General features: G+C 41.5%; 1 protein-coding gene and 1 pseudogene across 4 annotated transcripts in view; both read right to left on the reverse strand.

Annotated features, from left to right (window-relative positions):
* Trpc5 (transient receptor potential cation channel, subfamily C, member 5) overlaps positions 1–24,488 on the reverse strand; it is a 284,811-nt gene that overhangs the window by 36,429 nt on the left and 223,894 nt on the right. For all 4 annotated transcript variants that reach the window (NM_080898.3, XM_063279766.1, XM_063279765.1 and 1 more), the window contains 3 exons: positions 18,495–18,831; positions 16,387–16,526; positions 10,177–10,499 (listed from right to left, as the gene is read on the reverse strand). In NM_080898.3, coding sequence (NP_543174.1) covers positions 10,177–10,499; positions 16,387–16,526; positions 18,495–18,831 — 800 coding nt within the window. The remainder of the gene's footprint in view (positions 1–10,176; positions 10,500–16,386; positions 16,527–18,494; positions 18,832–24,488) is intronic.
* Positions 5,813–5,992, reverse strand: LOC120099544 (U2 spliceosomal RNA; annotated as a pseudogene).

Raw genomic sequence — 24,488 nt, forward strand, 5'->3', positions numbered from 1 at the left:
TCTTCCTTAACATAACAGGATAGCCAGGTCATTGCATTTGGACACTTTGTACTTCTTCCTGGAATATTATCTCTCCTCTCTCAGCATACTGGTGACCTAAAAATGCTCAGAACTTATTTCATGACCTATTTCCTCTGTCAAACCCTCTTTCCCACCTTCAGACCATGTTATCCATTACCTTTCTAATTATTATTATTTCCAGTGTAGGGAAATATGGAGGGGGCCTGGAAGGGGAGTGTTTGGGGAGAGGGAACACCCTTATAGAAGAAGGGGAGGTCTCGAGATGGGATAGGGGGCTTATGTCCCGGAAACCTGGAAAGGGACTAACATTTGAAATGAAAATAAAAAAATATCCGATAAGAAAAAAATAATTATTCGGGGTCAATAAATGCAGACATCAGAACATGGAGCTTTTACACATTGAAGCAGGGCTGGAGAAATGTCTCCAGCTTAAGACTACCCACTGTTTTTCTAGAGGACCCAAGTTCAGTGTCTAGGACCATGTCACCACTGTCTGTAACTCCCGTTCCTTGGAATCTGTCTCTTCTGGCCTCTATAGGCGCTTACATTCATATGCACATCCTGACATAAAGACAAACACACACACACACACACACACACACACACACACACACACACACACACACACACCCCTGCATGTTATTTAAGTTCTTTAAAAAGTCCTATGGAGCTTGGGCTGTGCTGCACCATGTTGAAGCCTCAGCTGATATTTGCTTCCCCTCACTCACCGAGTAAGCATGAGGGCAAGTAGCCTTTTCTCTCTACCTTTGTTTTGGTCCAGGGCATGGAATATAGGGGCCCGCCTATATGACCCCTGTCACTGTGTTGTACCTGAACCCCTGTCACTGGGTTGTACCCCAGACCAAAGTTGTTACTTTGTGATTCTCGTAGAGCTCCGATACTACTCAGGTAACTGGAAGAGCACGATGAATCTTAAAGTAATAAGTTATATGTTTTAATGATATATACATTAAGAATTATTAAGAACTCACTCTATATGCATGCTTTCATGTTCTTTTTAAAAATAAAATTGACAAGATCTCCTAGCTTGCCTCGAAGTCACTGTGCGGGCTAGACTGGCCTCAAACTCAATGAGATTTGCCTGCCTCAGCTTCTTGATTGCTGGAACTAAAGGCCTATACCACCATGCCCTGGCATGTTTTATTTATGCTTTTATGAATGCATTATTATCATGACTCATAAAACTTTACTGTGAAGAGCAGCAACGTTTCCATTGTAATAGGCACCATTAATCTATAAAGTGATGCAGCATTGCCAAGAAACGGGGAAAACAGGTGATGGGGACCCTAGAGACACATCCAAGAGATGCTTTTTAGATGATAACTAGAGGATCCCAAAAATCTGCAGAGGAAATAGTGACTCTTTCATAAATGAGCAACCAATAAATCAAAGAAAAGTTCTACTCCTATTGATGATGTTACTTACATTCAGAGATTGGTTGGCTCAAGGACACTGAGCTAGTTAGGTGCTGAGCCAGAACTCAAGGGCAGGTCTGTGTGACCTTGCCAAGTCATTACATCAGTCTCTATGAGATGGCTTCACAAATTATTGCTTCCTGTTTTAGTCTCCATACCCAAACATAGAACTTTGCAGAAGTCTGCCTACAGCAAGACAGGGCAGTCGGCTTTGGATGGCATGTCAGGCATTTCCCGAGCAAGAAAAATTGCAGAACACAAGAAAGCCTACTCTTATGAATGAATATACTTTTTGAGTTCGCTCAAAAAGTACTGTTCTTCATTTGCAAGGTAGAATCTGGAGTACGAGGGCTTCAGTGTTGTCCTCAACCACATAGTGATTTGGAGGCCAGCCTGGCCTACAATTAGACTCTGCCTCAAATTGGAAAAAGAAAAGCTATCCTCACGCCCTTTTCTTTTAGCCCTGCTGGAGGCAGAGCCAGGACCAGTGATGTAAGTCTTTTAACAACGAACATTACCCCTAGCCCAAGAACTTGCTTTCTTAAAAAAGAAAAGAAAGAAACTTATCTCTTTGGATTGCTTTAGTTTCTCTGCAATGTACATATAATTATTACACAAATTCGTGAGGGTAAAGTTTTGATACACGGAGATTCTATGTGATGACCATATCTTTACTGCCTCTAGCATCTGTCATTTCTTTGTGGCGAAACGTTAACCAGTGTGGAATGTATACTGTCCTTATCTAGAGGTATCCTACTGAGGACAAGACCAGGGCCTTTTGCTCCTATCTTAGTACAACGCCTTTCCCATTGGCCAAGCTTTCCCATCCCCCACTCCAACTCTTCCTCACCTTTGATAGGTGCCAGTCAGTTCTAGCACTAGACTTCTAAAAGCTTACTTTTATCCCCATCTCAAAGCTCATATTTTGTTTGCTGCAAGTAAATGCTAAGTGACGAGGCATTTGAAAATCAACAGTAAGGTGGGAGTCTATAGTTCAGGGGCCAAGGCATGAGAAGCAAAGTTTATGACAAATGCTGGGAGTCCAGACCTGTACCACCGTACTGAGCTTATGCGATGCTGAGGATAAAGAACAGGTTTTGTGCATAGTAGGCAAGCACTCTACCAGGGCACCTGCATTCTCAGTGCCTCTTCTGAATGTCCAGGAGATTGGAAGTCAGAGCTAAGCAATACATTGCATCACACAGCTCAGCAGAAGGTTAAAAATAGGGAGCTATGAGGTGCAGAGATCTGGTTCTGCTACTAGAGTACAACCAGGGTTTGGTGAGTTGTTGTTGTTGTTTTACACATTAGAAGCCAGGACCATATATAACTCCACAGACCCAGTTATATTCCCATATCCCTGGAACAAGGGCAGATTAGAGCCTTCATGTCTGGACTGATAATCATGGCTCGGCCACATAGGATTTATGAGCCTGGAATCAGCTTGGTTAATTGCTGTGGACCCTAGTTTTTCAAATATACAATGGATTATAATAAGACTGACTACCTCATGGCCAGGGTGGGAGGGTAGGTGTGTTTGTTCACATAGACCTGATTTATAAGAGTACTTGGACCTTGGGGCACTCGCATACATTAACTATTTTTTATTACTACTGTTGTTAAGCCCTCTGTCTTTGTGTTCCTATGCTCCTTGTAGTTTTTTGGGTCTTTATAGATTATTATTCATTTGTGTCTCCAGCACTACATACTTGTGACAATAATACATCTGCTTCTTGTGTTTTAGAATTTTTGTAATGGCCAGTGAGACGGACTACTCAGCAGGTAAAGCTGCTTCTCATCAAACCTGATGCCCTGACCTAATGCCCTGAGTTTGATCCTCAGAACCTACGTGGGGGTGGGGGGGAAGAGAGAGAGGAAGAGAGAGAGAGAGAGAGAGAGAGAGAGAGAGAGAGAGAGAGAGAGAGAGAGAGAGAGGCTACCTCTGTGAGTTGTTCCACCACACACTATGGTACATATGGTACATGCTCGCCCACACATGTACACACATGAATACAATGCATAAAGGAAAAAAAATAAAGTTTACGACTTTTGATATAAACCTTTTATGTATGATCTTCATGTGCATCCTTTAAATAGCTGCCCAATTGTCCATTGAGCAAAGACAAAGGCTATCTGACAAAATTGCCAATGCTTTGGGAGTTGAAAATCAATGGCATGCTTCTTAGTTTTCTGATGACACAGGGCTGGGAAGGATAGCTAATACATTGAAATGAAGAATCAAGATTAAGAAAGAAAGTCATCCTCTGACCTCTACACTCAGGCTGGGGCATATATGCCCCCCCCCTTAATACAATAAAAACGATTCAAAAACATTTCAACAGCAGACACAATGGGCTGAAGCTAGCAGATGGACTGTAAGCGAGAACCATGTATATAGCTTTGCTCTTCGGCCAAGTGTCCAAGTGCTGGAGGAGCAATAGGGAAATAAGCCAAGGGGTTTTGCTGAAACCAGGCTTAATGCGATCACTGGAGTGGCAGAGCTGGATAGACAATTTAAGCCACCTATGGGGTACAAATGGAAGCAAATGATCTACAATTAAGAACAGGATTGCTTCTTGCCCATCCATGTTGTAAATGGTTTCCTTGTAGAACCGGTGACTCTAAATAAGGTCAACCAAACTCCCCGATGTTTATTTCCTAGGATATGCTACCATGGGGGAAATATCAGCGAGAAGCTCCATACGTTTCTCTTATATTATTTCTTATGGCTGCACACATGTAAATCTATAATTATCTCCAGATTAAAAATGAGAGTTATCTCTGGTCTTCTTTGTTTCGATTATTTGATGGGTATTTTGAATACCTTTTGGTCCTGGGCGGCTGTGTGGTAAAACAAACCTGATTACAGTGGGAGTCTGAGTTTGGTGGGGACAGAGACAGATGACTAAGATAGAGGGTTACATATTATAGAAGACATGCATTTACAGCGCGGTAGGGCAACAGAAGAACTCTCCAGCTGAAAGAAGGAAAAAAATGTTTGAGAACCGGTGATACTTCAAATCTTAAAGGATGCAGAAGAGTTTGCCAAACCAGCTAGGTGGGTGTGATGGCTAATCGTGGTTGTCAACTTGACACACCTGGAAAGAAGGAACCTCAACTGAAGAATTGCCTCCATCGGATTGGCCTGTGGACAAGTCTGTGAGGATATGTTACTGATTGCTATTTGATGTAGAAGGTTCTAGCTCACTGTGTGCAGTATCATCCCTAGGGCCTGGGTTGTTTAAGAAAAGTTGTGGAACATGAGTCTGAAGCCAAGCCAGTAAGCAGCAGTTCCCCATGGTTTCGGCTTCAGTGCTGTCCTCCAAGTTCCTGCCTAGAATTCCTGCTGATTTCCCTCAAGGACGGACTGTGGCTTGGAGGTATAAGGTGAAATAAAGCTCTCCTTCTCCACGCTGCTTTTAGTGAGGGTCATTTATCACAGCAACAGAAATCTAACTTGAACTGTGGGGACAGGCATTCCAGGCGGAGAGTGTACTGCACATGTAAGTCTTATGTATGAGACCCAGGCAGCTGAGTCAAGAAGCTTCCGTGCCTCTGGGGAGCAGAAAATTGAAGGAAACGTGTGGAAAGGCCTGTGTTCAGATTTCCGAGTCCCTGCATGATATAGCAGAGGTTGGGTTTATAGAGAATAGCTTAGCCTGGATAGGCGTGAAGCTGGGGTTCATGAGATGATACTGGGATTTCAATAGGAATTTCCACAGAGTGTGGAGGGAGATTGTTATGAGTGGAGACAGACTGCAGGCAGGGATCCCAGTTAAGATGCTGTTGCTGTAGTCTTTAGGATTTAAGCCTGAACCTTAACAGTGTTTCTCTCTGTCTCTCTGCTTCTCCATCTCTGTCTCTGTCTCTCTGTCTCTGTCTGTCTCTGTCTCTGTCTTTGTGTGTGTGTGTGTGTGTGTGTGTGTGTGTGTGTGTGTGTGTGTCGGAGCTTTAGAAAGTAAAATTTATGGGTGAGTGGAAACACTGGGTGTTTCGTGAAAAGTAGTGTAAGCATGTCAGCTAACTTGTAGGATTCCGACTGCTGTCATTTAATGAGCTAAGGAATTAAAGGGAAAATCAGTTAGAGTGACTACGGAGATAAGTGATTTTGTTGTGGACATTCTGTGTCTTGAGGAGCATGTGGAATGACTAGGCACGTGTTCTCAGGAGGCCTCTGTAAATGAGTGCCAGGATCGCTGAAAACAGATGTAGGACTTACAGGTCAGCATCTTTCCACTCTCATCCTGTCTCCCTCACAAAAGATTCTTCCAAGAGCAGTTGAAGGTCAGGAACTCCCGACACAGAATCCAGAACTCAAATTGACAGCAATCAGTGTTGCTGTGTAGTTAATAACAAGTGTATGGTGTTCCTGGCAAAGTACACCTCAAGAGGAAAAGAACTTTGCTCACATTTTAAAGCACACTAGCAATGGTCTTCCTTGAGACTCATAAGGAAGGTATGTTTTGTTAAGCAGACACGAAAATTTCTTTATTAGGCATCTACACTTGATCTTAGCCAAAAGGCAGAGAAGCGATTTTATTAGGTATCTAAAAAAGCTCACATTCCCTTTCTGTAAAAAGCTGTCTTTTGGGGTTGGGGATTTAGCTCAGTGATAGAACGCTTGCCTAGCAAGCGCAAGGCCCTGGGTTCAGTCCCCAGCTCCAAAAAAAGAAAAGAAAAGAAAAAAAAAACTGTCTTTCTTGGGAGCCTAGCATAACTGTCCTCTGAGAGGCTGCACCTAGCAGCCAATGAAAACAGATGCAGAGACCCACAGGCAAACAGATGGAGCTCAGGGAGTCTTGCTGAAGAGTTGGGGTCACCCGGAAAGGATAAGGACTACACAGGAAGACCAACAGACTCAACTAACCTGGATCCATGGGAGCTCTCGGAGATTTAGCCACCAACCAGAGTGAGCATGGGCTGGACCTAGGCTCCCTACACATATGTAGCAGATATGTAGCTTGTTCTTTCTATAGGTCCCCAAACAACTGGAGTAGGTGGGGTCCCTGACTCTGTTGCCTGCCTGTGGATCTCGTTCCCCTAACTGGGCTGCCTTGTCTGGCCTCAGTGGGAGAGGATGTACTTGGTCCTGCAGTGGTAATGCGCCAGGATGGGGTATGATACTCTGACAGAGCTCCCCATTCTCAGAGGAGAAGGGGAGGGAGAAATAGGGGGATCTTTGTGAGGGAGTACTGCAAGGAGCGGGGCTGATATTGAGATGTAAAGTGAAGAAATACATTAATAAAGACATTAAAAGCTATTTTTCTGGCTAAGTAGCATGTATTTTAATAGGTATTATTATCAATGCTAAAGTTGAAGTGTTTAAAAGAAAACAAATTTGAATGAGGCCTCTTCTGGAAGAAACCAATCCAAAGACAGAGAGAAAACTGAAGTGACATTACTGCTAAATTAGATCCAACATGACAATGCTTCTTCATACCTGGTACCTCAAGATATAATTTCATGTATGGCAGATGCCCATTCTTGTTGATAGGCTCTGCTAAGCAAACAACAGGAGCAACATGTCAGTTGGCCACAGGAGTTTTGCATTTTATACACTTTCTTGGCAGATCTCACTTGGAAGGGGAATTGGTAAGGACGCAGCCTCCTAGAAAGCACCTTGCATTCAATTATGTCCCATCCTTTCTACCACTTGTATGTGAATGATGGAGAGAGAGTCTTGGTGCAAATGACACTGCAGAATTGCTCTTTGTAATGAAATTAGGTTGACATGTGTCCTGTCTCCAGAATCATGTAGAAGAAGAAAGCAAACTTTCTTGTGGAGAAACACCAGCAAGGTGCTACATTACTGTTCTGCCCTCTGGCTTGCCTTAGCAATACCATGCTATTTCTTGGCCAACTCACTCTGGACCTTCAACCTCTCATTTTTCCTACCTGACGTTTCACTCTGATCTCTGGGAGGAGAAATGGGCGATGGTCTGGTGGAGGCGAAGAGAGCATCAGTGGGAAGTGGAATTGGGTCAACATTTTTTACTCAAACATGTTCACTGGAAAGATCATTTAAAAAGAGATCGAAGGAAAATGTCTGGAGACAAACATATATGGGAAGACCTCTTTGTCTTCCTGGGATGGAATTCACAGTGGAGGGCTCTGAGACTTATGTCCATAAAGAACTTTCAGGTTTTGTCCAAACATTTCTGAAACACATCCTACCCCAGACTCTATTTCCATGCCTGTTACCAATACATTGAATGGTGGGATTTATATAACTTATGTGCTTTAGAAACCACAGCTAGAGGCAAGTCCTATGGGGAGGAGAGGAAAGCACTGGGTTTTCTAATGAGTACATTTGATCAAGTTAAAATCCCTTTGCTAAACTGGCTATGATGATGAAAACCTGTAATCCTAGCACTTGGGAGGTGGAAACAGGAGACAGGAGACAAGGAATTCAAGGTCGTTCTTGGCTACATAAGAAGATCAAAGTCAGCCTGGGATAATATGAGACCTTGTCCCCAAATGATAGCAGCAGTAAACACCCTTTGTCTCTGGCCTTTGGCTGTTGCTCTTGAGATAGAGTGTTGCTATGTAATCTAGGCTGTCCTCAAGCTTGTAATCCCTCCTTGTCCTGGGAGCGTCAAGATTCCAGACATAAGCCATCACACTTGACTTGGCTGTGGTTAGGAAAGATTTTTCTAGAATATCGAATCCACTGGAGTGACTTATAGAATTAAGGGAAAAATCAGTGAAAGGGGACAGTAAGATGTCTCAGTGAGTAAAAGTGCTTCTCACCAAGCCCAATGACCTGAGATTGAGGCCCAAAACTTACATAGTGGAAGGAGAGAACCAATATCCAGAATTATCAGTATCATATATGTGATCTCTCTTGCAAGCATGTGCATACACACACACACACACACACACACACACACACACACACACACACACACAGAGAGAGAGAGAGAGAGAGAGAGAGAGAGAGAGAGAGAGAGAGAGAGAGATATGCATGTTTAAAAAAATCCACAAATTCATTGGAATGTTATTTGGCCATAAAATATTGAAATTCTGACATCTGTAGGAACATGAATGAATGTAAAGGGTATCAATATGAAGTGAAATGATCTAGCCATAAAAAACTGTATGGTATCAGCCATATATAGAATGTAAAAGAATTGATATTGTAGAAGGAGTGGAGTGGTAGTTATTGGAGGGTGAGAAGGAGTGGAAAGTGGGAAGAGTGTGAGACTTTGGCCAACCAAAACAATGTTGCGTTTGGATAGGAGCAAGAAGGTCTGGTGATCTCTTATACCATAGGGACACTGCAGATTAGACTAGCACATTGTACATTTCAAATTGGCTAGAAGAGATTCTGCTTGTTCCATCACAAAGGAATGAGAAATACTTTCCATGATGAGGATGCTAATTATCCAGATTTGACCATTCTACATTGTGTACATATATCAGAAATTCACATTATACTCCCAAGATTTCTATATGCGAAATGATTTGTTAAAAAATGTAGAGGATAAGTTCTTACTTTAATGACTAAGGATCATGAAGACACGTTGGGTCTACAGAATGGGTGTTGAGATGGACAACAGAAAGGACACTAAACTGTTAAGTCCTAACCTAAGAAAATTGCATGAATCATCCTTCCTTTCTTCCTTTCTTCCTTTCTTCCTTTCTTCCTTTCTTCCTTTCTCCATCTCTCCCTTCGTTCTTCTCTCCCTCCATCTTGATCTTCTTTCTTTTTGATTTTCTCTTTCTAGACAGGGTACCACTGTGTAGCCTAGGCGATTCTCAAACTCATGAACTTCCTGCCTTGACCTCCTGTGTCCTGGTATAATAGTCGTGCATAACTACTCCAAGTTGCTTGTTTTACTTTCTCTGTTCTATTTTCACTATTATTCTAAAGCCACTCAGGGGATGAAAAAATTCCAAAGAAGCAGGTCTTTACAGTAGGAAGGAAAAGCATAGAAATTACTTCTCTAGAAGTTGTGGTCTACTGGACAAAGAGCTGCCTTCTATCCTACAAATTGGAGCAGAGACATTTCTAGTCACCTGCCCCTCTAATCCTTAAGCTGGTCTAGTAGGCTGACTGACTGTAATTTTGCCTCAAGCCTGTCTTACTCTGCCCTAGTGTGTGCATTAAGATACTTTTGTCGTCTTTTCTTTGAGCCTGACTGAGAGTAGTCAGGTTTATTTTGTGGCCATGAATTCCTATGAAAAGTCTTGTGATTTCGCATTCGTCGTGGCTACCACTCTTTTTGAGTGCTACAAGGAGTGCCGAGAACTACCTTTTTGAAGGAAGAGGAAGAGACTAGAACAGAAAAGAAGAGACAGGAGGGGGAGAGAGGAGGGAGAGAAACCGTGGCAGGACAATATGGCAGGTGACATTAAGATTCCACGCTGTACCTTTGCAGGTTGTTACAAATGTTCTTAAGGGATGGATGCGTACTGGGCTTTGTATGTTTAGGTGGGCAATTATATCTTATCAATTGGGTCAAAAAAAAGGAACTACCTTTTTAAAAAATGGAATCACAGCCCTGCTCTCTCTGTCTCCCTGTCTCTGTTAAATCTCTCTTTCTCTTCTAATTCTTTCCCTATGTTGAAGGAAGGATTTTTGTCTACACTGGACCCTTTGGGTAGATCTGCAGAGAGCTTTGTTCTCCCACAAAGAGATAGTGATGAAACTGTGCATGAAAAACAGAATGCAACGGAAGGCAGAAAGGAAACAGAGGAAAAGCGGTGCACATCTTACGTGGAGAAGGCGTTGTTCTGTTTTTCACACCGGATTCCTTTGCAGTTGTTAGGTTCATCAATAGCTCTGGTCTCATAGTAAAAATAAAGCTGGTTCAGTCCGTTGGCAAAAGCCAGTAGTACTAGGCAGTAGATAAAGAGAAATTTGAGTATATCAAGCAGCATGCGTCCCAAGGAGATCTGCAGAGGCCCTAAGTGGGAGTTGGCTGTGAACAAGGATATGAGACGCAAGGAACTTAAAATGTTCGATATCGCGAAGAGTGCTTCCGCAATCAGAGTCGGGTGCCACATTTCCCATTCTTCCCTTGGACGAGAACCATTATACTGGAAAAAAACACAAATGTATAATATGAGAAGTACAGTATTTCCAAAAATTTCCCCTTTGCACCCTTCTACACACAAAATATGGACTGAACACCCGGCTTACATAAAATTCCCCATGCATGGTACTGTTTGTTTGTCCTTTTGCCCCATTCAATCAGTACACAGTGCTAATAACGCTCTCCCTCCCACTCTTATCCAAATATATACCAAGCGTATATACATAGCAGAAGGAATTTCAGGGCATCATCTGCAGCAGCCACCTGTGGTTTATCAACAGACATTTTCTAACTGCGACTTTACCAGATTGTTGAGTGTTTCTGAAAGGGAGCCATTGGGGCGCCCAAGCTAGTGGGTACCAAATGATTTTTTCACTTCTCAGTGAAATTTCAACTCAGACCATACCCCAACCCCTTACATGGGCTGGAAACACACGGTCGATTTGCAGTTACTGAAGGACAGTGGATAGAGACACCCTCCTCTGTGTTCATTCTCTAGGTTCTGCTGCCTACAGTTTCAGGCTGATAGAGAGTCCTTAGGGAGCCTTTTCTCAGAGCTTTCTGCTGCATTTTTAGCAGTTTGTAATGTATTCTACACTATTGAAAATGGCATGTCAACCTTCCAGGTAGCAAATTTAGTTCTTCTCCACTTAGCAGCATATGGATGTAGTTTGCTGTTTCTTTAACAACCTTACAAGTTAGAAAGGCCTTCCAGTGCAAATGAAGAACCAGGAAGTTGAAGGAGAGGGAAATAGCCAGATTTATCGAGTTGGTTGCCCATTTCCAGCCTCTTGAAGACCTCTGTCTTCTGGAATATAAGGAATAGCCTCACAGAAAAGTGTGAGGTGATAAGAACTGGACTCTAATTTGGAAATCATCACTGTCTGTACCTTTTACCTTCACAGTAAAAAAGGTAATGCCATTCCCACTCACTGGACATGTTTGTTATTCAATATTTATAGGTAAGAGTCTCTGTACTCCACAAGGGAGGATAGGATGGGAAAATAAGGAACTAATCTTTAACTTTCCCAAGGGCAGAAGTAGATTTTGCCTGAAATTCAATCTGAAGCACGACTATTTTACACTGTCATTTAAACACCACAATTTCTCAGGACTAAATGTAGGCAACTTTCTTGAGAAAATGTGTTGGGTGGGAGGGGGGCAAATTATCGTGTAGGAGCTTCTCAAGTGTGCTTCATTCCCAACAAACAATAGAACTGATGATGTTAAAATCACTTGTGTGTATCGAAGATTCCTCATTGTCAGAGACTCTGCCACATGAGCTTCTGTTTCAGATAGATGTTTGGGGGCTGATCAGTTTTCTGTAATGTTAGCCCAATTTCCCATATTTTCTACATTTTCCTTCAAAGGAAAGTAAGCCCAAACCAGTTTTTGCATCACTGTGAATAAGTGGGTGGTATGCCTGGCTTACAAAGGGAGGAACTGAAATCCAGAGTGGCTTGCTAAATATCACGCAGCAAACTTGACGGCAGAGACAGAACTGAACTCCAGGTCCCTCACCATTAAGTCCAGCACTGCTTGCATAAAATGTCATTCAAGTGGGATTTGATCTCCCAACACAGATGTTACAAAGGTCAGTCCAAGGTTTGAGATCTATGTGAGAGATGGCAATTCTTTGCTGATAACCAAACAGAACCTATATTTTAAAATGAGAATGGATCCCAGTGTAGAATTGATTTTGCTTTCCACTTCCTCTCTCTACTACAGGAAAGTCTGTTGCCCTCAGGATGATGAATTTGGAGGTGTAGAATACTCAGAAGTGTGAAAGACAATTCTCCTGGAGCATCTCTAGTTTGCATCTTATCACCCTGGAGAACTCCTTAGCAGATAGGTGATAGATGTGGGAAATCGGGTTAGAGTTCACCTAGGATAGACATCAACACCACTATCTGTCAAGGGCCAGATAGTATGTATGTTGGCTTTGTCAGCTATAGGTCTCTGTCGTAACTTCTTTTTTTTTTTTTTTTTTTTTTTTGTTCTTTTTTTCGGAGCTGGGGACCGAACCCAGGGCCTTGTGCTTCCTAGGTAAGCGCTCTACCACTGAGCTAAATCCCCAGCCCCCAGTGTTCAAGGGGATGTCTTTTTTTTTTCTGTCGTAACTTCTTCCCACTTCCTTTGTAGCACTAAAGTGATCAAAGACAGCACACAGATGAATGGATGTGAGAGTGAACCAAATTTGGTCCATAGTCCAGAGCTTAATAACTCCTGATCTAATACTGTAAATTTTAAACTGTATTTCTTAGACTCTCAGGGTTTAATAGAGACATCTAATGGCCATTGTGGGAGCCAAAGAAGCAGACTAGATGACCCATTCTTTAGGCCAAACCTTGCTCTTTGAGCTATTTTATATACTGTAGTCCTTTCTCTGTTTCTGCTTGATGATTTTTTTGTTTGTTTGTTCTTTTTTTCGGAGCTGGGGACCGAACCCAGGGCCTTGCACTTCCTAGGCAAGCACTCTACCACTGAGCTAAATCCCCAACCCCGATGATATGTTTTCATGGAATACAATACTTGAAAACAACTAATGGATCAGAGGCAGGACTGAAGCTCTGAGAGGTGGAGGGATTGGTTGATGGTGATCTAGCTCACAGGTGAGAGGAGGAGTTCAATTCATGTTTAATTAAGCTAGGTTAGCGATACTGGGAAAGAAATGACATTTCTTGCATTCTTTGAAACAGACTGCAATTTGCAACTTGGCCCAGCTTCTTTTCAAAGAGGTGTGAATTACATTCTGTTAACCCAAAAGAAAAATCTGAAGAGGGGATCAGCTGACACAGGGACTCCATGATGGCAAGAACACGAAGAGGTAATTATGTCTATGGTAAAGGAAATGATGAAGAAATGCTCACAACTTAGCACAGTCCAGATCTAGTCTGTATATTAATCAAGGTGGAGGAGGGATGGACCCAAGTGATATGAAAGGCTGACTCTTCTCCATTCAAAGGGTTACGTGTGGGCACTGAGGGCCAGCCATATGCAGAGTTGTTCTTTGGGCTACTTTGGTGAATGTCTTTTGGTTCCTGTTGCTTTAAATCCTGGGAGGAGGAGTATGTATTGTCAACTAAGTTTTCACTTAAAGTAAAGAAAAGCTTAGATCTATGAAAGCAAGAGAACCTGAGTTCAGATCTCTAGCAGGCATATAAAAGTCCAGTGCAGTGGTACAACCCCACTGCTGGGGAGGAGGGCGGAAACAGGTAGATCCCAGGGGCGTCCTGGTCAACCCATGTAACTGAAATGGTGAGTTCCGGTACCAGTAACAGATTGTGTGTCAAACAATAAGATGGAGAGCCACTGAGGAAACATTCCACAGTACCTGCTCACAAATATGTATGTATGTATGTATGTATGTATGTATGTATTTATACAACACACTCTTAAAAATAAATTAATAAACTAAAGAAATTTAAAGGCAAATTCATCTCACTTAATTTCCATATTGCCTTTGAACAACAGTGATTTGAACTGTTTCAAAGGGGAGGGGGCGACACCTGTGGGTAACTTCAATCTAAATGGTTGTCTCATTCTTCTCAGGGAATGTCTAAACTGGTTGCATTTTTGTGAAAGAGAGGACCACAAAATGAAGTTCTCATTGAATACATCCAAATTCTTGGGGCTGGAGAGACGGATCAGAGGTTAAGACTGCTTCTCGGTCTTGTGGAGGACCTGCATTCAGTTTCCAATACCCACATGGTGGCTCATAACCATCTGTAACTCCAAGTTTAGGGGATGGGTCTATCTCTTCTGGCCTTTATGAGCACTAAGCATATGTACAAACAGCACAAAAAATACCCATACACATAAATATGTTTAAAAATCAAAATTCTGCATTCGACATGTCTCGTTTGTGTTTCCTTTTAGTGTTAAGAGCAGAATTTATAAGCTTAGCTGAGTAGGTTTATTATACTTTGTGATGGAGAAGTATTTAGCTCTTTGGAAGCCTCACCAGTGAAATTAGGAAGATTATGTAATTAGCTGATGTTGAGCATCTGTAGACACATTTTAATACCCTCAGACAGAAATAATTTTTTTCATCATTTATTCTAAAGTTTCCTGGTCAAACTTAGTAAGTTAGTAAGTTTGAGATTGCTAAGTTATGGTTTCTCTACTTCTAAAGGAAATTTAAAAATATAATATTTTATTAATTATTTTTTTGGCTCCAGCTGCAAATGCAGCAGAGGATGGCATTGTTGGACACCAATGGAATGAGAAGCCCTTGGTCTTGCCAAGGTTGGACCCCCCAGTGTAGGGGAATGTCAGGGAGGTGGAAAGGGGGGGTGCTGGGGAGGGGAACACCATTATAGAAGAAGGGGGGAGAGAGGGTAAGGGGTTTATGGATGGGAAACTGGGAAAGGGGATAACATTTGAAATGTAAATAAAAATAAATAAAAATATTTTATTAATTATTTTTTGAAGTTTCATAATGCAAACAGTGCACGTTTTTAAAATGAAAACTGTGATACTTATCCATCAGAATGCCAGAGGGACATGGAGTTGACCCAGGCAGGTTAACCAGAGAGTCAAACATCTTCTTTCACTAGGCTTTTTCTTTTAAGAAAGTTGTAAGCATGTGTTAAATGATTGCCACACGTAGAAGGCATACTCTTGGGCTCCTTTCAAAAATGTTTCATGAATGCATTCAATATTCATGCTCTATATAACTCTCAAGGTCTTACAATTTATGCAATATGCATATTAGGGATGTAAAAATAAACGAAGTTGTTGGAGACTTGGGGGATGGCCATATTCCCATTCTAAAAGCCCTCAATGTGAAATTGAATACCCAAAGCATGACTGACTAGATAGACATCTTGGGGAATGAATTGTCAGCCTTACCTCATTGGGAAAAACTCAAAGCATAACCATGCCTTCTATTATTAAGTAAGAGACCTAGAGTCAGACCTGTGCTGACCCCCAAATACAGGGGTCTCTGGAGAAGAAGTGCCTGGAACTTTTCTCCACTCTTGTCTCATTTTGCTTGGACAAGGTCATCTTACATGGGTTGTATCTCTGTTGTCGAGAGAACAAGACTGTACCCACTTACAGGTCTCCTTAAAATAGAAATTGTGCATATTTCAAAAATGTTTTCAGAATAATTCAAGGCAAGGTGATGGGGTATGCCCAGTGTCCAGTGTAGACATTTGCTGAACTGGTAGGGGGATGTAGGGTGAGCGATAATGAAATTTTGTTGTTTTGTTTAACAAATTGAACAATTATCTTGACAGAAGAAGTAAAAAGGAAAGCAGAGGTTATTGTAGGTAAACTCTTGTATCGTACATTTTCTGGGGTTCTGCTGCTTGCCATATGAAGAATGGGTGGCAAAGTGGGGATGTTGGCTCTGTGAAACAATGACTCAGAAGGTAAAGGAGAAGGGACACTATCTATGCTACAGAGAGGAATTAATTTTGTCCTATATGTCTCCACAGAGAAGAATGCTTGCCAATGGCTACAGCATGGGAAAGATTAGTCAAATATACAATAACTGATATTACTAAAGTGATAACAGGTAAGAAGCTTTTTGGAGTAATTAATTTAGTGAATTTACTGTCCTTACCCTGTGTGAGTATTCTTATGTCATCTTCTTCAAAGGAATGTTGTAGATGTTTTTAGGTACTGAAGGCTGGAGATACCTGTACCCTGGGAGTCTGAGAAACATAAGGATTCCTCTGGAAAAAAATGTTCCTTTCTTCACTGGATTTGCTTAGGTAGCTGCTACTTACACACTACTGAAAACGTCTCTATAGTATTTCTTAGTGTAGATGCGACACCCATTAGTTTTTCCCATAAACTCTTCTTGCTCCCAGTGCAAAAGTTTATTGACATAACCCAGCCAAAATAACAGGGGAAGAAAGATGGTAGACATTCCATTTTACCTTGACATAGGCCACAATCTTCAAGGAAATAGTTGCCAGGTAGAGGGAGTTCATTGCAAAATCCATCAAATTCCACCAATCATGGATGTATTCAGTGAATCCACCATCCCACATTTCCTTTATTTCCCCCCAGATGAAACCTGAAGAATGGAGGCAAAAATATTTCTATATCAAGGCAGTGTTGAGAATCACAACAGAAGTCCCCCAAATGAATAAAGATGAGATTCATGAATGAATGAACTGGACCTAGTGGAAAAGACTTTCCTTACCTTTCTTTCCTTGGCTACCCCATCTCCCAATCTTGAATTTGTTAAACCTAGTATGCTTTTCATGTTTCTGGGCACCCCTCACTTTTATTTTTCAAACATAAATCATAATTTGCCTTTGGTGTTTCTAACTCTTCTTCTCACCTATCTCTCTTCTCCCTCCTTTCCCCTTCTATCCCTGGTATCACTCTTTCCAATTTCACACCACATGTGTTCTAGTTCCCTTTCTCTAGCTCATGATCTTTTATCTATTTGTATGACTCACATTCACAGTCACACTGATATAAAAGAGTGTGAAGTGTTTGCCTTTCTCAGTTTAGGTAAACTTGTTCACTATAATATTTTTTGGATCCATCCATTTTCCTGAATCGTTCACAATTTGATTATTTCTTCCAACGGAACAAACTCCCATGGTGTTGCTGTACCCTGTCTTCCTTACCCATCCATTCATTCGTGAGCATCTTGGCTGGGTCTATTTTCTTGCTATTGTCAATAGTGCAGCAAGAAACACAGACGTGCAGGTGGCTCTGTGGTGGGATATTGGGTCCTTTGCGTACCTGACCCAGCAATAGCAGAGTTTCATTAGGAACCTAGCACTCTGATTTCCACAATGCCTGCAGAAGTCTCTCCTGGACATCGAACAAGTCTTCATCTTTCCCCACACCTGGCATCACTTACTTTCTTGATGCTAGCCATTCTGACTAGGATGAGCCAACATTTCGAAGTAGCTTTAATTTTCATTCCCCTGATGGCTAATGGTGATAAATACTCCCTAAACTATTTTGCATGTTGTTCTTAATTGGAGGCTGTTGTGGTTTTCTCTTAAGCTTTAGTTTAGCTACTGCAATTTTAGGTACTACGTTCTATATTCTTCCCATTTTGGAGTGTAATAAATTGACTTTAGTTTCTACTGGATGCTAAGGAGAAAAGTTCTCCGCGGGCTTTGATGTACTGACCAGGAACCACATTGCCAGAGGTAACTACTTAAGCTATGCGTTGTGGCCCCAAATAATTCAGGATCCTATTTCCTCTGTTCTCCTTTCATATGTATTTTTTGTGTGTTTGCCAGATTTTGCCTGATGACAGAGATGTTTCAGTAAAACTATGTGGCTGTGCTCAAGGTAGTCAGTTACCAGACTTTATATACGAATCACTTAGGGGTGCTGTTAACCTCTAGACCTAGGGTAGGACTTAAGATCTCTTTGATAAAATCCCAAATAATGCTCAAAATGCTAGCGTGAGGTTCAGAGTTTGGGTCACAAAGACTTGGAAGATGGCATGTTTTGGAGCATTCGGTGTCATCTAATTATGTCTAGAGATCACAGGCAGATCAACTTTTACCATGGCCAGTGTGAATTTCTCAGGTTTTTCCTGCTGACTGTGTGACTGGGGGATCAGTATTCAAATAGTACATAGAACCTGAGCAGGTGGTAGGATTATATGAAATAGACACAAACACAAGAAATCAGCAGGATCCATTGCTTCCTGGTTATAGCAATTTTAAGTAGGATGCTCAGTGCTTGCCCTGTCTAGTTTCCCTGACTGACACAAAGCTTTCCCCCTAAGCCAACTAACATCCATTGTTTCAATCCTAGATGATGTTAGGTGAGCAGACGCAAACTCTGAGAACATTCTTGTTTTACAATGGCTCGTGCACAATTGAGTGAACTGAACCTAGGATAGAAGGAACCACATTTCTTAGATTCTCAACACAGGTTTACTGGAGGGGTCCTAGTTCAGAGGTACTCTGGGTTCACGTTCCACTGAATTGCATGTACAGTATTTTTTTTTAAGTGGGACCAGAAGACAGCCTAGTCATTATTGTGGTTCTGTTTCACTCACCTAGAACCCAAGGCAGTATCATCCATTCCACGACAGTTGGGGGAGGTCCTTGAACATGGAGGTCTGTTCTGACAATATGCTGAGAAGCCAGGAGAAGCATGAAGAGGAAGGTCAGATAGGATGCTGTGTGGCAGATGAACTTGATAAAGGGTTTCTTGATGAAAAGCCCAAGGTTGCTTCTGGGTGAGATCAGATAGGCTATGGACAGCATAGGAAACAGGAATCCAATGGTCATGCAGGTTAGAAGCTTGACTACCCAGTGTTTTCTTCGCCATCCAGGGAAGCCATCGTACCACAAGGTGGCCAGCAATTGTTGACAGTTTGGCTGAGCGACAAACTGGGAACAGAAAAGAACAAGTTAGGCACCTGAGATGCCCAGGAAAAAGTCGATGGTCATAATACTTCTATTCACAATCTTCTCCAGCAAGAGGCTATGTGATACAGAGAAGACTGAGAGCCATTCAAAGCACACTGAAAAATCCAGGTCCCCTGGTCCTTCCCTGATGGGCTGAGACTCCCCGAGGTATGGAGGAATTGAGCCTGGATATCAGTTTTCTAAATTTTCCTGGGAATATATGTGCAGCTCAGTTGAGAATCCTGAGGATTTTTATTTCAGACTGATTTACTCTACTCATCCCCTTAGCATACATGAGGTCACTGTCAAGCGTACAGTTGGTTTGGGGAAACACAAACTGTCAGAGAATAAACTGTGCCTGTGGCTATGGTTTGAAATGGAAATTAGTTCCCTTTTTGATTTTTGCCTTTCCCATTTTGTTTTGAGTATCACTTGGCTGGTTTGCAATAAATAAGGTTGCTACTTTGCTATCTATTTAATACCCGTTCTAGCCTAGACAGACAACACAGGGAAAATATTTGGGGGCCAACACTGTAATATTGTATACTAACCCAGCTGGGATTTGACTTAAGGCAATTTACAAAGTGTCAGTGATTAATAATTAAGGAATAATCAGCAATGCAAGTCACCCTCCAGCTGCTACTTCCTAGTAAGTGACTCAATAGGGAGCTCAGCTGTCAACCAGGATTTGAAATACTGCCTACATTTGACTATTCAAGCTTCCCGGGGGACAGATTAACATAGCTACACCATGTAGCATACTAATACAAAGGACAGAAACCTCTTCTATCTTTCACCCAACACCTAAGGCAAACTACCCCAACTTTCCTATTATATTTACAATGACCAGGAAGTCTCAATCGAGTCATTCTTCTCTTTAGTCTACTCCATTGTAGACTAAATTTCACGGCATCCCTGGTCATGTGACTACGTTCTCATTAACCAAATAGGAAGAGAAATGATGTGGGACAGGTTCAGGAGCAACCCCCAAAAGTGTCCCATGTATGTTCCTGCGTGGCTTTACCCCATTTGGGGAGCTTTTGGGAGCCCATGTCCCTCCATATCCAGGAGGAAGAGCATTATCCTGCTGATCAAGAATATTTATCTTGAAACATTCCATTCATGAGAAAATTCTATTACTATTTAAGTCGCTGCATACTTTTAGGTTTAAAGCAAGTGAAAATTATGAAACAATGAAAAATCGTCTCTATGACTGAAGAGATGGCTCAGTGTTTAAGAACCTGAGTAGGGATGCTCTTGCAGAGGATCCGGGTCAGTTCTAAGAACCTACAAGGTGGCTGACAACCATTTGTAACACTCCAGTTCCAAGGGATCGATCCAATGCCCCCTTCTCACATCGATGGACACAGACACACATGTGGCACACATACATACATACACAAAGGCAAAACCATCACACACACAAAACATACCAAAATATTTTTTAATTTGCAAAATATTTTGATCCTCTGACTTCATTGTACTTTCCACAAATTCATACACAAATCATATAGATCATTTTTACTTTTCTAGGTATACCAGCTGGTTTTGTGTGTCAACTTGACACAAGCTGGAGTTATCACAGAGAAAGGAACCTCCCTTGAGGAAATGCCTCCAGCTGTAAGGCATTTTCTCAATTAGTGATCAAGAGGGGGGAAGACCCAGCCCATTGTGGGTGGTGTCCTCCCTGGGCTGGTGGTCTTGGGTTCTATAAGAAAGCAAGCTGAGCAAGCCAAGGGAAGCAAGCCAGTAAGAAACATCCCTCCATGGCCTCTGCATCAGCTCCTACTTCCTGACCTGCTTGAGTTCCAGTCCTGACTTCCTTTGGTGATGAACAGCAACGCGGAAGTGTAAGCTGAATAAACCCTTTCCTCCCCAACTTAGTTCTTGGTCATGATGTTTTGTGCAGGAATACAAACACTGACTAAGACACTAGGCATCACAGACTTTGCCAAGGAAGCCCAAAAAGATAGGGATACTGATGGGTAAAGCTAGATCCTCAGATGCAGTGGAAAAAAAGAAAAATGAAAGAAGACCACAGAGAGATCAAATCTAGTGAGAAAAACATATGTATAAATGTAGGATGTTTTAAAAAAGATTTTACTTTTATTCATCCTCACCTTAGAAATATGCCTCATCATAGCACATAAAGTCACCTCGGACTCTTTTATCCTCTTGCTTTTTGCAAGTTCCCTACCCACGACCTTCAATATGAACCTGTGTTCCTTTCACTGTACTCTTCTTTTTCTTCTCAAATAGACCATGTCTTGCAAGTCTGCATTTTGGATCATCCTCCTTGCATAATTAAAGGAATCACAAGTCATTCCAAAACAGTTGCCTTGCCACCACTACAATGGGTTCTGAATCCAAATTTAACAATGATGTCTGGTATGGCCTTATGTATTTTGAATAACTGTGCCAAATTTCTGTCTTCGGTACTGTTACCTTCCCAAGATGAAGGGCATAGATGACCATTTGTTCCTTCCCAGGCAGATGGTTGGCCAAAAATTTCCTGGTCTTGACAGTTACTGTGTCATTCATGATGGTGGCTATCCTCTCCTCAAGCAGCCAAAGAGGAAATGGAGACTGCTTTCCTCTTGGCCAACCATATCAATGTGCAAGGAAGGACCCCTCCAAACAACAGTTTCAAAACTGTGTAGTTCAGGAACTGGAAGAGGCATGGGCAAGACATAAAAAGGAATCCAAATGAGGCTTCCTGGGTGAGGCAAACCCTGAGTGCAGTATGAAAGGATGTATAGGAGATGGGTAGATCCAGGAGAAGAAAGGGAATAGGAGCAAGCAACAAAAACAGAGTGGATGACGTCATTAAAGGCATGGACAGAGGTAAAGAAGAGTGTGGTCCATCTAGGGAATAGTCCTGGTGTGCCTGTAGCTTGAATTGTGAGCCTACTAATGACTAGAGGAAACTGGACGCTAGGGAAGGGTTAAAAAGCTCATCTAAAGGATCTAATCTTGAGACGTCATAAATAAAGCACTGGTCCCCATTGAGAACAGTGGGGAAATGCATGCTTGCAAGCTTGTGTAACAGTTTATAGTATACAATACATGCTATGGGCTGGAGAGATGGCTCAGCAGTTAAGAGCACTGACTGCTCTTCCAGAGGTCCTGAGTTCAGTTCCCAGCAACTACATGGTGGCTCACAACCATCTGTAATGGGATCCGATGCCCTCTTCTGGGGTGCCTGAAGACAGAGACAGTGTATTCATATAAATAAAATAAATCTTAAAAAAATACATGCTATAATGGAATAGATGATGCTTATTTTAAAGATGGTGCCCGTGACACCAAGGCACATTTCTTGGTAGGAAATACAGTCAGAAACAATACCGAAGTCCGGTAGAGTCTTATGGGGTAAGTTCATAAACATGGTGCTCTCTGATAATCCTTAAGTAGTATGTTCTGAGAACCACAAAAAGGCTGAATTTCTTCTTATCTTGCTTGTAGACTTTGCCATCCTGATTGAAATGCACACATCACTACCTGCTGTCAGAGAAACACTAATGTTTTACTCACCTATCTAGAAAGCGGTAGTACATAAAGGTATTTAAATACTGTTCTCAGTTTCTAGTTAGCATATTGTATTAGCCAGTTAAGGGACCTGCCTGTCAGCAGAGCCCAGATATGAGTGTAAAAGCACAGTTAACAGTTTCAACTATAATATTCTATAAACTATGTTGGTTCAACTCCTAGCTCTGCTCTTCACTACTCACATAATTTTGATTATTATTAAAATTTTAAGTTAATCATTTTGAAATAGCGATGTATTTGGCCTTTATTTTCTTCCAATAATGTCTTATAGTTTTCAGTTTACAGGTCTTATACTCCATTTAGTAATTCTATTGGTTAACACTTTATTAACATCAATGCTATTTTCTTTCTAATTTAATTTTGGATTCTTCAGTGATAGTGCACAGTAGCTATCAAGAGAGACAATTTATAGCCAATTTATTTACAGCACTAATGAGCTTTTAGTCATGATTCATAAATTGAGACAACCTGTATTATACAAAATGAAATAAAAGCCCCTAACTAGACAATAGGACAACAATTGGTAGCATAAAATAAGAAGGAAATAAAACAAACAGAAAAAAAAGCTAATGGTTACCATCAAGTTACTTCTCGGTATTTTTTGTGGCAAGGATCAATGTAGAGAGAATTTCCTTATTATGTTGGCTCAGGGAGACTGAATCTCCTGTTTCGCAAAAATGCTTATTTACTCTGAGTATTATTATTTGGATCCTCAAAGTGCTGGTCCCATTCTATGACAGTCAGTTTAAGGGATTCCTTTGATGTGGTCTGTTCTGTTGAAGCCTAGTTCAGATCAGTTCACAACAAAGTCTGTCATGGTAATTGTTGACTGATTTTTGCATGTTGATATTGTAGGTCTTAGCCATCATCTCTCTTGATACAACGAATCTTTCTTGTTCGTTCCTCAGGATTTTCTCTACACCAGGTTATGTCCTCCACAACAGAGTTTTAATTCTTCCTTTTTGAATTGGATGTTTGGCTGTGCTTCTTACATAACTGAACTGACAGTAATCTCCAGTAAAGTGACAAACTAAAGTAGTGAGAACAGGCATATTTGTCTTAATTCAGATCTTAGGGCAAAAGGCCTTTGTAGTTTTCCATAGATAGCTTTTATCTGCCCGAGGGCATTCTCTTCTAGTCACACTTCTCGAATGTTTTGACCATGAAAGATGGTTGGATTTTGTCAAGTGCCTTCTGTGTCCAGTGAGCCGATCTTGTGAGGTTTACTCCCCCTTCCACAATTACATCGATCGATTTTATGTTGACTTTCTTTCATTCCTGGGATACGTTCCACTTGGCTAGGTGTGGGATCCTTCTAGGTTGTTGGACTCAGATTGCCTTTGTTGTTGACTCTGTTATTTTCCCCAACGATTATGGTCTGCCTCAGGCGACTAGATATTAACCAACTGTTGCCTCTGTTTTTCAAAATGCACTTGTCAAAGGACTGTTGGTACTGAGTGAGGTGTAGGAGGACAAGCTCTGTGACAGACACTTTTCTTTGTAGAGAGTTGCCTGACAGTCATATACTGACATTTTTCTAGGGCTAGGTTTATTTGGAGTGATTTAATACCATTCGGCTCACCACAGTTGGTGCCAGGTGCTGAACTTTCACAGACGCTCTGGCCAACAGGGACTTTTGGCTATCATGTTGCCGTGGGCCGGGGAAAGGAAGGACTAGGGCATGGTAAAATACTGCACAACTTGCTCTTCTTCCCAATATTCGCCTGTTTACTTGGATAAATTCATCTCTGTTTGTTGGAAGCTTTTGGCTCATTTCCAGCATTTTGGAAAAAAAGTTGATTTTAAGGAAATTCTCAAGGTTTGGGTGCTATTTTGTAAGAGTAGATTCTTAAAAGTCTCAAAAGACTCTGCTGCCTGTGACTTTTTAACTCATCGTTTGTGAGAATTGAGGGAAACGGTACAGTTTCTTCCCCAATTCCTTTGCTTGGGAACATAAAAAGAAGTAAAACCCAAGGGAACAAAGCAAAATTAAGTCTGAGGAGTACAGAAGCTTCTAAATAGCTTGTTGGATTTCGAACATGCTTTATTCTTCATTAGATCCCAAGTATTTTGCAAAATGCCTGACATAA

This window comes from Rattus norvegicus, chromosome X (genome assembly GCF_036323735.1).
Source record: "Rattus norvegicus strain BN/NHsdMcwi chromosome X, GRCr8, whole genome shotgun sequence".
Lineage (NCBI taxonomy): Eukaryota > Metazoa > Chordata > Mammalia > Rodentia > Muridae > Rattus > Rattus norvegicus.